Source organism: Trypanosoma cruzi, genomic scaffold, assembly GCF_000209065.1.
Source record: "Trypanosoma cruzi strain CL Brener 1047053516273 genomic scaffold, whole genome shotgun sequence".
Classification (NCBI taxonomy): domain Eukaryota; phylum Euglenozoa; class Kinetoplastea; order Trypanosomatida; family Trypanosomatidae; genus Trypanosoma; species Trypanosoma cruzi.
Window position 1 is genome coordinate 206,601 of NW_001849529.1, and position 13,704 is coordinate 220,304.

The 13,704-nt window shown below is 48.5% G+C and overlaps 6 protein-coding genes across 6 annotated transcripts, besides 23 other annotated features; all 6 read right to left on the reverse strand.

Moving 5' to 3' along the window:
- Positions 1–13,704: part of a sequence feature (heterozygous, non-Esmeraldo-like haplotype) that runs on past the window's edge.
- Positions 330–355: a microsatellite.
- Positions 368–1,579, reverse strand: Tc00.1047053509569.120 (RNA-binding protein, putative; the record flags this gene model as incomplete). The annotated part of the gene is made up of 1 exon (XM_809889.1): positions 368–1,579. The coding sequence occupies one exon, from the start codon at positions 1,577–1,579 to the stop codon at positions 368–370; it is 1,212 nt and encodes a 403-aa protein (XP_814982.1).
- Positions 1,618–1,666: a sequence feature (A-rich).
- Positions 2,046–4,994, reverse strand: Tc00.1047053509569.140 (hypothetical protein, conserved; the record flags this gene model as incomplete). Its single annotated transcript, XM_809890.1, has 1 exon — positions 2,046–4,994. The coding sequence occupies one exon, from the start codon at positions 4,992–4,994 to the stop codon at positions 2,046–2,048; it is 2,949 nt and encodes a 982-aa protein (XP_814983.1).
- Positions 2,079–2,110: a microsatellite.
- Positions 3,373–3,409: a microsatellite.
- Positions 5,331–6,041, reverse strand: Tc00.1047053509569.150 (hypothetical protein, conserved; the record flags this gene model as incomplete). Its single annotated transcript, XM_809891.1, has 1 exon — positions 5,331–6,041. The coding sequence occupies one exon, from the start codon at positions 6,039–6,041 to the stop codon at positions 5,331–5,333; it is 711 nt and encodes a 236-aa protein (XP_814984.1).
- Positions 6,327–6,353: a microsatellite.
- On the reverse strand, positions 6,399–7,211 carry Tc00.1047053509569.160 (hypothetical protein, conserved; the record flags this gene model as incomplete). Its single annotated transcript, XM_809892.1, has 1 exon — positions 6,399–7,211. The coding sequence occupies one exon, from the start codon at positions 7,209–7,211 to the stop codon at positions 6,399–6,401; it is 813 nt and encodes a 270-aa protein (XP_814985.1).
- Positions 7,314–7,386: a sequence feature (A-rich).
- Positions 7,428–7,460: a microsatellite.
- Positions 7,630–10,155, reverse strand: Tc00.1047053509569.170 (uncharacterized protein; the record flags this gene model as incomplete). The annotated part of the gene is made up of 1 exon (XM_809893.1): positions 7,630–10,155. The coding sequence occupies one exon, from the start codon at positions 10,153–10,155 to the stop codon at positions 7,630–7,632; it is 2,526 nt and encodes an 841-aa protein (XP_814986.1).
- Positions 10,283–10,311: a microsatellite.
- Positions 10,449–10,470: a microsatellite.
- Positions 10,720–10,790: a sequence feature (T-rich).
- Positions 10,867–10,896: a microsatellite.
- Positions 11,171–11,247: a sequence feature (CT-rich).
- Positions 11,292–11,328: a microsatellite.
- Positions 11,375–11,411: a microsatellite.
- Positions 11,427–11,512: a microsatellite.
- Positions 11,529–11,584: a sequence feature (CT-rich).
- Positions 11,717–11,739: a microsatellite.
- Positions 11,939–11,981: a microsatellite.
- Positions 12,234–12,253: a microsatellite.
- Positions 12,452–12,485: a microsatellite.
- Positions 12,835–12,909: a sequence feature (T-rich).
- Positions 12,948–12,980: a microsatellite.
- On the reverse strand, positions 13,006–13,704 carry Tc00.1047053509569.180 (hypothetical protein, conserved; the record flags this gene model as incomplete). Its single annotated transcript, XM_809894.1, has 1 exon — positions 13,006–13,704. A coding segment is annotated over one exon (699 nt), but the record flags the coding sequence as incomplete, so codon positions are not given.

A 13,704-nucleotide genomic window follows, 5' to 3' on the forward strand; every position in this document is an offset into this window, starting at 1 on the left:
AGAAGAAAGCGATATAAGAGAAGGTGGGAAGATTGACGTTACATGTACCATTGCAGTCCACTCCCTTCTGCTTACAAGCATATACACGTATACATCCTATATATATATATATATAGGATGTACGGCATCGGATTTAATTAAATGTAAGTAAGTACTGACTCTCATTCCTTTCCTTCTTTGTAACCTTGCAAGCGGAGATGATCATCAATTTTTTCTTCTTCCTTCTTCATTTATTTTACACGTTAATTCTTTGTGTGCGCAGTTTTTTTTTCTTTTTTCCCCTTTTTGTCACAGTCGCGTTCGCCACTTCTGATCCCGGCAGCTGCTCCCCACCACCACCACCACCACCACCACCTTCATTTTTGCCTCACCCACTTATAGAGGTCCCCAAACGGCGACTCTTCTTGGCAGTGGCAACTGTCCTCTTTTTTTTGTTTCCTGCTTGAGATGCCGTCGGGGCGGAGGATGGGGAGGCAACTGCGGTGCTATCGCCCATAACAGACTTTTTCATTCTTCTCTGCCCAGTCGCAGTGGCGGCGGCTGTCCCTGAAGACAACAAAGATGACGACACAACTGTTAATTCCACGTTATTTCTTTTATCTGTGGCGTTCTTATCGTTTCTATGGGCCTTCCTCGCCCTTTTCTTTTTCCGGATGATCAGATGGCCAGGAATCTTCTTCAGTTGCTCTTCAAATCCGTGGTACTCGTATTCAATACCAAGACGCTTCAAGTGCTCATTGTTCGCCTTCTCCACTCTGGTGTATTTAATGAGTGCTGCAATGGGGTTCTTCTTGCGTATATCATGATGGTGGAGAGGTGCACCTCGTGTCTTGTACGCGTACGCAAGCTGTCGTCGCTGGGCAATCTTCTCCTTTGACGGCATCGCACGGTGTAAAGTGACGACACTCGCTTGAACAGCACGGCCGCCAAGTGACATGCCGTGACATTCCTCCACCACCGTCGGGAGCACTGCTGGGGAATCAAACTGGACGTACGCAATACCCTTCGATTGATGTGTTCTTCGGCTCCGTACACAGAAGCAGTTCAGCACCTCTGCGCCAAACTGCGAGAGGAACTTGAAGAGCTGTGGCTCCTGAAAATCCGGCGGAAGAAAACGAAGACGTAGCGCCTCGTAAGACAACCGCGTCCCTTCACGCTTTGACTTCTCAAATGGATTCTCCCACTCCTCCTCCTGACTTGTCTCACTTTCGTTCTCGTTGTCGGCAAGCTCGCTTAAATTCTCCTCTTTCTCACTATCAGAGTACACATAATGCACATCCGACTCCTCTTCCTCGTCGTCATGGAAATCGTGAGCAGCGGTGTCGTCGTCCTCATCCCCCTCCCCGTCTTCCTCCTCACGGGGACGTTTTCTGGCTTCGATGATGCCGCCCACGATGGCACGCTTCGTTGCCGCAGCGGAATTCTTTGTGTTTTTCACGGCTTCGGATTCACCGGATGATTTCCTCTTCGGGACGTCTGCTGCTTCAAAACTTACACGACGATGCGGCGTTTTACCCGCCGTGCGCACAGTAACCGTCTCGACAGCCGTCCTCGCCGAGTTCTTGCTTTTAAGTCCCATCGACAAGCCGGTGGGGCGCTCAGTTCTCCGTCAGACTCAAAAAAAAAAAAAAAAAAAAGGAAAACAAACAAACAGACAGAAAAGAAACATCATGACATCAACTCGGAAGAAACAGAAATAAAAAGGGACTTCACAACAATGTTAAGTGGGAGTTAAGTGAATGGGGGGAGAAGACCAAATGAAGCAACAACGACAAAAAAACATGTATGCATGACTTTCAGTTTTTACTGCAACTTCTGCCTCTGAAAGTTTTGTTCTGTCTTTTTGTTTTCCGTTATTTCTCCTCGTCGCCATTGATTACATCTATCGGTATAACCGAGACAATTCAACATCTGACACCACGGTGAAGAGGGCGAGTATGGACAAAAAAAAAAAAAGGAAGAGCGAAAAGGCACGAACAGCCAGCAGTATTCGTGTATTCGGGTTTTCGCGCTTTTCATTGGGCTACGCTTTACCCACTCCTGCCTTAATTGCGAGAAGGCGCGGCGGGGACACGGTTCTGCTGCTGCTGCTGCTGCTGTTTTTGTTGCTCCTTTGGTGTCATTGCGCCAAATGAATTGTGGTACCACTCCATCGCCAGCAGCATCCGCTCGGAAGAGGTGACGGGACTTGAGACCAAAGGCCTCGGCGGCTGTGGGCCGTCGTTTTTGAGTTCCGTGTGCCACCGCAAAACGATCTGCTGCGCCATTCCCGCCATTTGTGCAATGGCGTTTGCTGCATTGTCGGTAAGAGCCCCCTTTTGCGTGCAGAGCATCTCCGCCGCGGCGGACAAAACGGCTATGTCACGGTACATCTGTCGCATGACGGCATTCCACCGCTTCGTCGCGGCCGTCTCGCTGAGAGATGCGGGCCTCTTTGGGAACCCGCAACCGCTTCTGCTGCCGACAATGAGTTTGTACATCCACGTCACGCGCTGTGCAACATCCACCGGCACGATACGCTCCCGCAGCATCAAGTTAGCCCTCGTCATGATCTGCCGCGATGTCATCGCCATTCCATCGGGGCTGTTCGTCCCCCGATGGCCCATGGGAAAAGGGGCGGCCATTTCACGCGTCGGAGTTAATTTTGGGCCGCCCGCTTCCAGTGGAAACACCGTCAGAATCGCCTCAGCTAGTGCCAATGGATAACAGTCAAGTAATGATCCGTCAACAAGCAATGGACCAAGCAGTGGGCAGCTTACGCCCCCTGATGACATCTGCCCATTATATTCTCCCCCGGCACTCACTTTTCCGTCCGCAGGCGATGGTGGTTTGATAAATCTTGCCACAAGCTCAGGTGGGGTAGTTTGAAAGACGGAAAAAATGGCTACTGCCAATTTCTCCGGGTTAAATAATCGCCGCATATTCTCCACATCAGGAATGTCATGAAGACACAATGCCAGTTGTTCCGCGATGTATGTCCTTACTTTCAACCGCCCTGGTGTCACCAATACATCATGGAGATGTTGCATAATAGTCGATAGATAAGGTCCCGCATATGCGCTCACCTCCTCGTCATACACCTCTCTAACTTCTGTTTCACGTTTCTCGTCTCCAAAAGGATTGCAAAGACGTTTCATGGCTGTTCGCATCCACGCCGCACAGACACACTTAAACAGCGGTGAAGCAAGTTTCATGCATGCACTTAGAAACGGCAAAATATCCATAAACAAAGATACAGTAGAGCAACCTGCAAATGCAAGTGCCTCTGCAAGATAAACTCCCACAAGTCGCACCGTTGAAGATTCATGAGTGAGGGCAGACACACAATTGTGCCCAATAATTTCAAAGGCAGCTAATAGAAGTGGATCATGAGCCGTTGTTGTTGTTGTTGTCGTCGTCGTCGTGGCCGCGCTAGAAGAATATCGTTTGTTTCGCAACGAACTGCAACGCTCATTACGTGATAATCTTAAAAGAACCGCACGCAGAAAAAGATAATAACTGCGTTTTGCCTCGAAGGTGTTGGACACTGTAATAAAATTGTCGGTTGCTAGGAGCATGTCCGGTAGCAGTCGGGCGGCGGTCTTTCGATCGGAGGGTAAGGCGGCACAAAGCAGTGAGGCGTATTCATCGGCAGTGACACGGTCAAGTGTACGCATTGCCTCCGCGGAATGGGGCAAAATGTCATCGTAATACATCGACACAGCAAGAAATTTATCAACATCGGAAATACTTGAGAGCAGAGATGCGAGAAACACAAACCGCTTAGACCCTGAATTTCCTCGCGGGGATGCAATTTTCTTCCACAATTTCGGTGTAGTGAAACCATTATCCATCTGCAGTTGATGTCGCTGTTGATTAATTGTTTCTTCTGGAAGTGGTCGTTGCAGGAAGAGGGCGGCGATGTCGGCCATAAAGCCACCGTGACGTAAGATGCGATCTGCCAAATCACTGACACTCCCAAGCAAAGTACTCCACAGGCGACAATGCAGCAATGCCCCCAAGTTGTTCTCTTCAAATAGGAAGTAATTCGTAAAGGCGGTGGGTTCATCGCGTACACATATCCACCCCTGTCCAGCCGCCTGCTTCCGTACAATTGACTCGATGGTCTCCAACGCCGTAGCATCACACGTACCAGACTGCATCTCATCAGATTGTTGTTGTTGTTTTTGCTGCTGCCGCTGCTGCCGTTTCTTTTCGTCCCGTGTTGCGTTTTGCCCACTGCCTTGGGGTACGGCACGGACCACTGTCTGTTGCACTTCCGCGGGGCGCAACGACACAAAAAACTCCACCTTTTGTTCCCCACGCTGCTTTTTCTTTTCACCGTCGCTGTCGCTGCCGCCTTTTTCTTCCTTCTCCTCCTCTGCGTCATCGGCATTCTTGTCATCGCTCATTTGTTCGCCGGCGATGGCATGGATGACATAATTCTTCGCCACTGGGACGGACGAGATGCTCTCGGACCTCGCCAGCGCCATCAAATTCGATGACCGAAGCTCCCTCACACGTGATGCTGTCCTTTTGGGTGTGTCCGCGGATGGGGTGACAAAATCCACGCTGATTTTTCTTGATGGCGCAGGCGGCACAGATTGCGGCAGGAACGTTCGTGGCTGTGACACCTCCGCTGCCGTCAGTGGTGCCGCCTCGACAATCATCCGCCCGGTGAGGTGTTCGTACAGCTGCCGAAGGAAGGAATTGGCGTACTCCTCGCGGCATGCAATCATCCCATTGATCATGCGCTCACTCAGTGGGCAGTTGTTCAGCGCAAACTGTTTTTGCAGCAGTTCCCAATTGCTGCGCTTCTGGGCGGCGCTCATCCTGTCCTCGTAGGAGTGCATACTGACGCTGCTCCAGTAACGAGAGCAGATAGCTGCCACAAGAAAGCCATTGGAGAAGTCTCGCTTTGGGTGTCGCACAACACGGGGGAGTTGCAGAGTTCGTAGCCACACCAACACCTCACGCGGTAACCCCTCACGCTGTATTGATGACTCCAAATCCATCGATGAATTCAATCCGCCTCTTCCCCCTTTTCTTCTTTTCCCTCACGCGCACAACCCCTCGTTCTTTTTTTTTTTTCTGTGCGTGTGCTCTTACGGGGCTCCCTTGACAGTTTTTTGTATTTCGAATGTGTAGCGGCCGCACCGAAAAGAAAAAAAAAAGGAATAAAATAAATGTTGCAAATAAACACGGATTCGATCCTTCCTCCTCAGCGTCAAAGTGAAAACAAAGGCGGGTAGCATTCATAATGACAGTAACAGCCATAAACACCTCCCCCCCCACACGCCTGCAATGTGGAGAAAAGCGGCATGAACAACTCAAACGATGCTTCCTTCCGGCTACTGCCCAAACAAGATATACCGCACGGTTTCCCAGCAACGCTTTGGCGCCCGTGCGAGCCGCTCCCGATGATATCTCCATATGAGAATTGGAAGGGAATGTCGTCGCCGAGTCCACGACGCAGTCTGTTGTTGCATCCTCCGCATTTCCTCAAAGTGTTCAACAGTAAAGCCGTGCGATCCCTCTGATGACTTCAGCTCCGACTTCAAACGCTCCGCACGGTCCAATTCCTCACGTTCCATCGCCCGAATTCGTTTCAAAAAATCAAAAAGCGAGGTCGCATGCTCGTGCAACTGGCGTTCCTGTTCCTGTCGCGATGACTTTGTGCGACCGCGTTGCCAAGGAAGCGTCCATCCAGATGTGCTCAGTGCTACGCCAGGGGCAACAAATGACGCCGCCTGCATATTCATGTCGTCTTGGCCATTACGACTACTGCTGCCATTATGACCGTTGTGTTGAGTTGAACTCAATGTGACCCTTCGGTGTCGTCCGTCATCCAACAGCCGTTGCAGGGTTTTGTACGCCTCCGTCACGCTTGCCATGCGGTCTGCTGACGCCCCTGGGCCGCCCTGATCCGGGTGATGCTTCTGGACCAGCTCAACGTAGCGCCTCTTCAGCATCCGCTTCTCTACAGGCGGTGCAGCAAACCCCATGATCCGGCACGCCTGGCTGATGCCAAGAGACATCAGACAACGGGAGCTGGTGAGCATCTATTCCCTCTCACAATAACCCTACAATTTCCACGCGGTGCCCCACCCGACCGTCCAAACCAAAAGAAAAGAAAAAAAAAAGGGGGAAAAAAAACGTTGTTGGGACTTTTTTTTTCTTTCCAAACAATCTTTTTTTTTTTTTCTTTTCTTATGCGTTTGTCGATTTGTGTCCACCCATGTATTCCCTCAATTGCATCATCTTGTTGTTTATCCGTCTCTCTCTCTCTCTCTCTTTGGCTCTTCTTCCTCCCTTCGTCGCTTGAGACAGCAGTCAAGACACACGCGTATATATATATATAAATATATATGTATGGATACAGAAAATACAAATGTATACTTGGAGGGAGGAGTAAAGTCTTACATGACCGCAAAGAGAACATCCACACCAAGCAATTGATACATCCGCCATATGACGCCATCGGCACGGCTTATCCACGCAAATGCCTCTTCATTGCCCGCCGCCCCTTCTCCAGCACTCTTCTCACGTGGCGTGGCGTCCAATTCCAGTAGCAGCTCTATAAATCGCTGAAGCAAATGTCCCGCACGCGCGGGTTCTCCGCAAAGAATGTGCACGATGCCCACTTTCTTTCTTCGTTGTTGTTCCTCTGACTGTTCGTCCCATCCGACGGAATGAGCACTTCCCTTGCGTGCCCGTTCCTCCTCGTCCTCAAGCATACGCACCGCCTGGTAGTAATTCAGCAAGTAGTTAAAGCTCGCAACATCGGCAGTGGCAATAAAGTCAAAGTAGCGCGCCCCAGAGCGTGCGAGGAAGACCTCCGACTGAACAAACCCACAGCTGAAGCATGGGTATGGGATAATGCGATCCTTCACCTCGGCGACAGGCCCACTCCACTCCGTGTCCACGGCTAAACTCGCACGAAAGTTTTCGTCCCCACGAAGAAGTGCCTCCGCGGCGAGCAGAATCTTATCATCCGTGCTTCTGCCTGAGGACGGCTCCGCTGCCGCTAATTGCACCATTCGTGTTGCGTTGAGACTTGACGGAAGCGCATCCCGTTGCCGCTTGGCATCAGTCGTGCTTGCGCTGAGCAACAAGTGGTTGCGCAAATGCCCACAACGAAGTGTGAGGTGAGCAAACAAAGTCGCGGCGGTGACTGTGCTCGTCGGATCACCCCCGTCTACAATGTGCATGTGGTAACGAAAGTCCCTCATTGCTGGCAAAGGATCCTGCAGCAAGCCTGCTTCCTTCCTTCCGTCAGTCAGTCAGCCGTGCAGCGGGGGAGGTGGTCGCCAGGACGTGATGAAACGACCCGGAGAAAAAAAAAAAGCAAAAACAAAAAAAAACAATGGAGGGGAGGGAGTAAAAAAAAGAAAACACTAAACAAAACTATTAATTTAAAAATTGGTTACCCCTTGCTGAGTTCACAGAAAAAAAAAAAAAAGAAAAAAAAAGAAAGAAAAGGAATATGTCAAATGCCTGCGTAGGCACCCGCAACTTCAACCCTACCCCACCGACACATAAACACACACAAAGAAAAAAAAACTAAAGGCCTTCTTCATTGCAAGAAAAATTAAAGGATACACAAACAGAGATGTTCACGCCATCAGCGGAGATAAACACAAGTACACACTATTGGCCAGAGGTGTTTGCAGGTCGCGACGGCCCAGATTGACGTGAAGGCAGCGACACAACGAGCGGAACGAACTGTCCACTGCCAACACCGGGAGAGAGCAACGACGGGTTCCTTGAGCGGGCCGTTGCTGAAGGCACAACCTCATCATGATCACCATCATTATCTTTTTGTTGTTGTTGTTTTTCTTCTTGTTTCCGCTGAGGGTTTCCCACAAGAAGATGTGACTGTTCCAGACGTACTTCCTCTTGTTGACGCTGTAACCCTTTTGGTGTAATCGTTACTTCCGCCGCATTACTGTGGGGCTGCGCCGGAGTCATTTTCGTTCCATGTTGATTTTCCTGTTTCGATAATTGAGACATCTTCTTATGCCTCAATGATGCAACCTTTGAATCAGGCGATTTGTTCAATTGAACATGTAGTGGAGCAGGGCTCTTGCCATTCTTGGAGTTGCTTGATTTTGGATGCAACACCTCCACGAGGTTCCGTTGCGGGGATGATAATGACGCGGATGATGACACGAGAGTAGTAGTAGCAGCAGCAGGAGGAAAAGTCCCTTTTATTGTGCCAGGCATCTCTTCATCGCGCAACAAGGCCGTTTTTGCCGCCTCCAACTTTTCATTCATGATTTGAAGTGATCGCTGCACCGCTGCCTTCTCCTTCTGTGCCTCTAATAACTCCGCGTGGAGTGTTGCAAGTTCCTCACGCATGACAGCTTCTATACCCCGCTGCGTTTCAAGTTCATTGGCACATTCCTTGCAGGCCTCTTCCTCCGTCGTTATCTGGCCCAAAACCTCCTGTTCACTGCAACGAAAAGATACAAATGTTTTCTGTTCCGCCTCATGTTTTTCTTTTTGCCGCAGGAACGCTTCCTTGGATTTTTGTAAGGCAGATTGCGCCACACGGAGCTCGTCGCTTTGCCATTGTCTTCGAGTTGTCGCATCTTCTTCTTCCTCCTTCGCCACACGGAGAAGACGCTGAAGTTGCAGAACCTCCTCCTCCACGCTCTTTTGTCGCTCCTTTTCGCGCTGTAGTTCGTCCTGGAGGAGTGTTGTTTGCCGTGCCGCGTCCTCCGCCGACCGCTTCGCTTCTTCCGTCCTCTTCACGGCATCATTCCTCAAGGACGCCTCTCGTTCCAGGCACTGCTTCAGTTCATACAAACGTACTTTATGTTTCTGCAGCTCCGCCGCCAATTCCGTTTCTTCTCGTTGCCTTTTTTCATGCTGTGCTCTTAGAGAGACAACTTTTTCCTGCAACACCTCGACGGCGTCATGGAGAGCAGCCCCGTCTTCCTCAAGTGACATCTTTTCACGTTGCAGCGTCCCAATCAATTCTTGCGCCTGCTCCAACATATCCTCCTGTTGTTTCAACTGCCCTTCCGCCTCCTCAAGGAGGTTGACAAGCTGCACGTCCTTCTCATCCGATAGTTTAATGATAGATGCAAGTGACGCCTCCGTCTCCATTCCCGCCCTTGCAAGTACGTCGATAACAACACCAATTGCCTCCTGCAATGGCAGTTTATCCAAACATTCCAGTGCTGGGTAGTTCTTTTCCGCCGGTAGCATCACTTGACTCGTGAGGGGGATAATGGAGGCCTCCATGGCGACAGCATGTTCACTGGATAGGGGCAAGGGTCTCCTAAGGCCTATTTTTTTATCTTCTTCTTGCTGAAGCATCGGCAGCTCCTGCACGAGATTCAGAAAATGGTGAAGGGATGGCACCAGCCGTAGTTTCCAGTCATGAATCGCCTGGCGGAGCACACACCAGAGGCGATCATCCCAATTTGGCACGTCACTTGCACATGTTGCCAATGAGGCCACTGCAACGCCGCCGAACTTTTCATCTTGCAGACTCTTCAGCAGGGCCTTCTGGAGAGACCAGAGTTCTTCCAGCTGTTCTTTGCGACTCAATTTCTGTTCGTGCCCATTTTTCTGGCGCGGTGTTGAGGCCGTTGTTGCTGAACCACACGTGGACTCCCCCACAGCATTTTTTCCAAAGGAAAGTGTGGTAGCATGGCGGAGCGGTTCTTTCTGCAACTCGACCTGCTCAAGCATACTCTGCAATTCCTGCATGTGCTGCCAAAACACCTTATCATTCTGGACATCGAGTTCGCTCAGTTCCTGTAGAGTCTTTTTGGCCACCTCAACCCGTCGCTGGAGTTGCGACGCCTCCACTGCATCTTGCCTAAAAATGGAGGCCCGCGGATGAGACTCAATGCGCTTTGACGCCACACCGTCGTGGCCCACGTGGCGCTCCAGCGGCTGTTGCACTCGGTTTCCTTTTGCCATCGATTTCTCATGCCTGTGCGGTGAGACGACACCGTCCCGGTCGCACGCTGAGGACGCCTCGGACATGGCCGAATGACGGGCTCCGATGTGGTTCAAATGTTGCACCGCGTCGATATCGTGTGACATCTCACGCTGCATCCGTTCCCGCTGCTTCTGCAGGCGCCTGTTCACAAGAACTTGTCGTCCCCATGCAATCAGCGCTGATGCCTCATCCATTTCTTGTTTTGTTGCCTCCATCGCTGAGAGTTCCTTCCTCTTCGTGTCGCCTCTTATTCCGCTGTTCCCCCGCTAAAGTGGCTGAAAACTGAATGCACGACGACGCGTCCGTCTATCGGGTTCTGCCGATGATGCCGTGAGGGCCACCAAACAAAAACAACAACAAAAACGGAAACAGTGAATGGGAAGAAGATGGAGAGGAAGAGACGACATGCGCATCGGAGGCAACAGTCAACGCACGAGCGGAGCAGCGGGTGGGAGGAAAGAGAGAAAAAGAAAAGAGAGATAAAAATAAAGGAAAACGTGAGGGCAAAAAACAAACAAACAAACAAACAACAACAAAACGGCATCATTTGCACCGGAGCGTCTGAACAACGGCGCTCCCGCCGTACAACAACAACAACAACAAATGAGTGAGTGAGTGAGCAACAGGGATCCGCAGCGGGAGGAAAAGAGAGAGTTAGGGCGCGAAGGGAAAAAAAAACAACAACAACCGACCGACCGACAAAAAACAAAAAACAAAAAAAGAAGAAAAGGGGAAAAGACGTCCTCACGTGTAGACAAATGTCCCCCCCCCTCCCCACCTTTTTCTTTTTTTCCACTTCTCCGTCCTTCTCGTTTGATCTTTTTTTTTTTTTTTCTCTGTTTCTTCTGTTGTGTCGTGCGAGGCTCCATGTCCTTCCGCGACGCGAAGGGGTGCGCCATGGAGTGCGGGGAACACACACACACACAGAGAGAGAGAGAGAGAGGGACAGGGAGAGGCACGCATGGCGTCTCAACTTGCACAAACAAAACAACAAAACAGAAAAAAAAAAAAAAGCGGAAAAGCGGGAGGGTCATTCCCCCCGGTTTATTGCAAACGCGACACCACATTAATTTTTGCGCGAGGCAAAAATACTTTTTTTTTTTTTTCTTCAAGAAAAACACAAATGTTTCCCCCCCCCCTTTTTTTTCTTTTTTCTTTTTCCTTCTGTTTGGTTGCATTTCGACCTTCTGATCTCCCCGGTTACGCAGAGGCAACACTTCTATTTTATTCCTCTCTCTCTCCCTCTTTCCTTTTTTCTTTTCATTTTTCTTTCGTATGCCTGCCTGCCTGCCTTTCTCTCTGTCTCTGTGTGTGCGTGGGAGGGGAAGGAGGAAGAATAAAAAAAAAATAGTACATACACACATACATATAGACATGTATACATATATTTGTGTATTTTACCGCATTTCTTGTAATTTAATACGTCGAATGAAATTTTTTTTTTTCTTCTTTTTTTTTTTTTTTTTCTTTTGGTCCCTTTTTTTAAATTTATTTATTTATTATAATTAATTAATTAATTGTTTAGTGTTGCCGCCTGTTTATTCTTCTCCTTTTTTTATTTATTTGTTCATTGACATTTTAAGACGTTTCTCTCCATCTCTCGCACTCACTCCTCCCCTCCTGTCTCTCTCTCTCTCTCTCTCTATTCCCTCGAGGCACAACCACGGCCTTTATTTATATATAAATACACCGACGACACACATGCCACGACGGCACGTCCATGCAATCATTCATTCATCCCCAAAGTTTTTCTGCCTGCCTGCATGTTGCTTTTCGTTCTTTTTTTTTTTTTTTTTTTTGTGTGTGTGTGTGCTGGAGGAGAGCCGACGGTGTGCTCTCCCCTTTCCAACCACACCCTCAAAGACATGCCCGCAAAAGAACAAGGAGAAAATGCCATAAATTCCAACACACGCAGACAGACAGACTGGCACAGGTACAGACATTGCGGACGACACATTCAAACAAAAATACAAAAGAAAAAAAAAAGTATAATACAAGATATATAAGACATATATATATATATATATATGTATGTATGTATGAGACATGTAAATAATTTTATTTTCTCTTCTCTTCCATCTGTCGGTCTGTTTGTTTGATTCAATACTCTCTCTGTCTCTCTCTCTGGCCGCAAGACACATGCGCCAAGTGTCCTCCTCCTTCCTTCATTCCTTCCACGGCCCTCAGTGCGTGGCTGACCGTCGGATTCCCTCCACCCACCCCATCGGTGAGTGGCAAAAAAGTGGTAGTAGTGGCGGCACCATAAATAACGCGTAGCCATCGCGTGACATCAAAGAAGAAGAAGAAGAAGAAAACAAACAAACAAACAAAAACATCAAATTTCTCTCAGGTTTTTATCATTGCTAATAAAAAAATTTATATAAGCCAGGTCCATACACACAGACGCACAAACGCAGCAAAAACAAAAAAGGGGTCTAAGGGGAAACAACAACAACAATAAGGTAAAGGATATATGTATATGTATATTCCATAAGAGACAGAGTGTGTTTGTATATATATATATATATATATATATATATATGTAGAAACACGCAGTAGAATCCGGCTTGCCCATATTCACTTTCCTGCTCCCTCTTTTCATAAGTTACATACATACATGTACATACATATATAATTTTTAAATACACATATGGCATCGTTCATGTTTACCTGCCATGCCACACGTGCAACCGTATATTTCCTCACCACACACCCATGCACAACCCGTTTTTTCCAAAAAGAAAACAACAACACAAAATACATCAGCTCCATGCGTGTGCGTGTGTGTGTGTGTTTTCTTTTTTTTTCTTTCTTCCTTCTTCCTTGTGTTTCATTGTTATTTTTCCTCCACAGAGGGGGGCACACAACGACACATAAATCATTTCACTCATCCATTCTCCCCACTTTCTTTCATTCCTTTTTTCCCCCCCCTCCCCTTTTCGTTTCCCTTCTTTTTTTTTTTTTTTTTTGTGTGTGTGTGTGAGTTTTCTTGTTGTTTTCCCTGTTTATATAAATATGAATATAAATAAAAATAAAAATATTTATTATATGTGTATTTTCTGGGCCTACTTGAGCTTGTCAAGCATGGCTGCATCCTTCTTACCGGCAGTACCGTAATTTTTGGTAAGAAGCGTCTTAAATTTGTCAAGTTGATCCCTCGCTGCGTTTAATGACCGAAGTGCCTTCACAAAAAGTAAAAAACTGTTCTCTGGGGTACGATCGAGGGCCTGCCATGTGACGTACACTTCCTCCAGAAGCAGGTGCAACTGCTTCGTGTTCACCAATTTCTTTACCGACTCTTTATACTCCCGGCAGAGGGCTTCCACGTCAAAGCGGACAAACGTAAAGATGGCAGATATCATTGAGAAAGCCAAATGAGGGGCTTTTCCAAGGGAATTGATGCACATAAAAACCCCTTTGGAGTCCTCCTGTTCACACAAGTGGTAAAAATAGTCCACATCGGAGTCACATTCACGAAGCTGCCTAAATACGTCCTCGGTATCATCCATGCTGTAACCGGAGAGCAGCGGAGGGGTGTAGCGCAAAAGGGCTGGAAGGACGCGAAAACGAGACCTCGCATCCGTCTCCACCGACCCTGGAGACTCACTTTGTATCTTATGTACATCCCGCACCATGTTAACTAATGTCTCACGGCTGGCCCCATTGTCAACAAGAATGTTAAGAAATTCCGTGTGCAACGATGGTGGAAACACATCCCGACCACCCTTTACCACAATCGCCCAGTTACAAAAGTACCTTGGAAC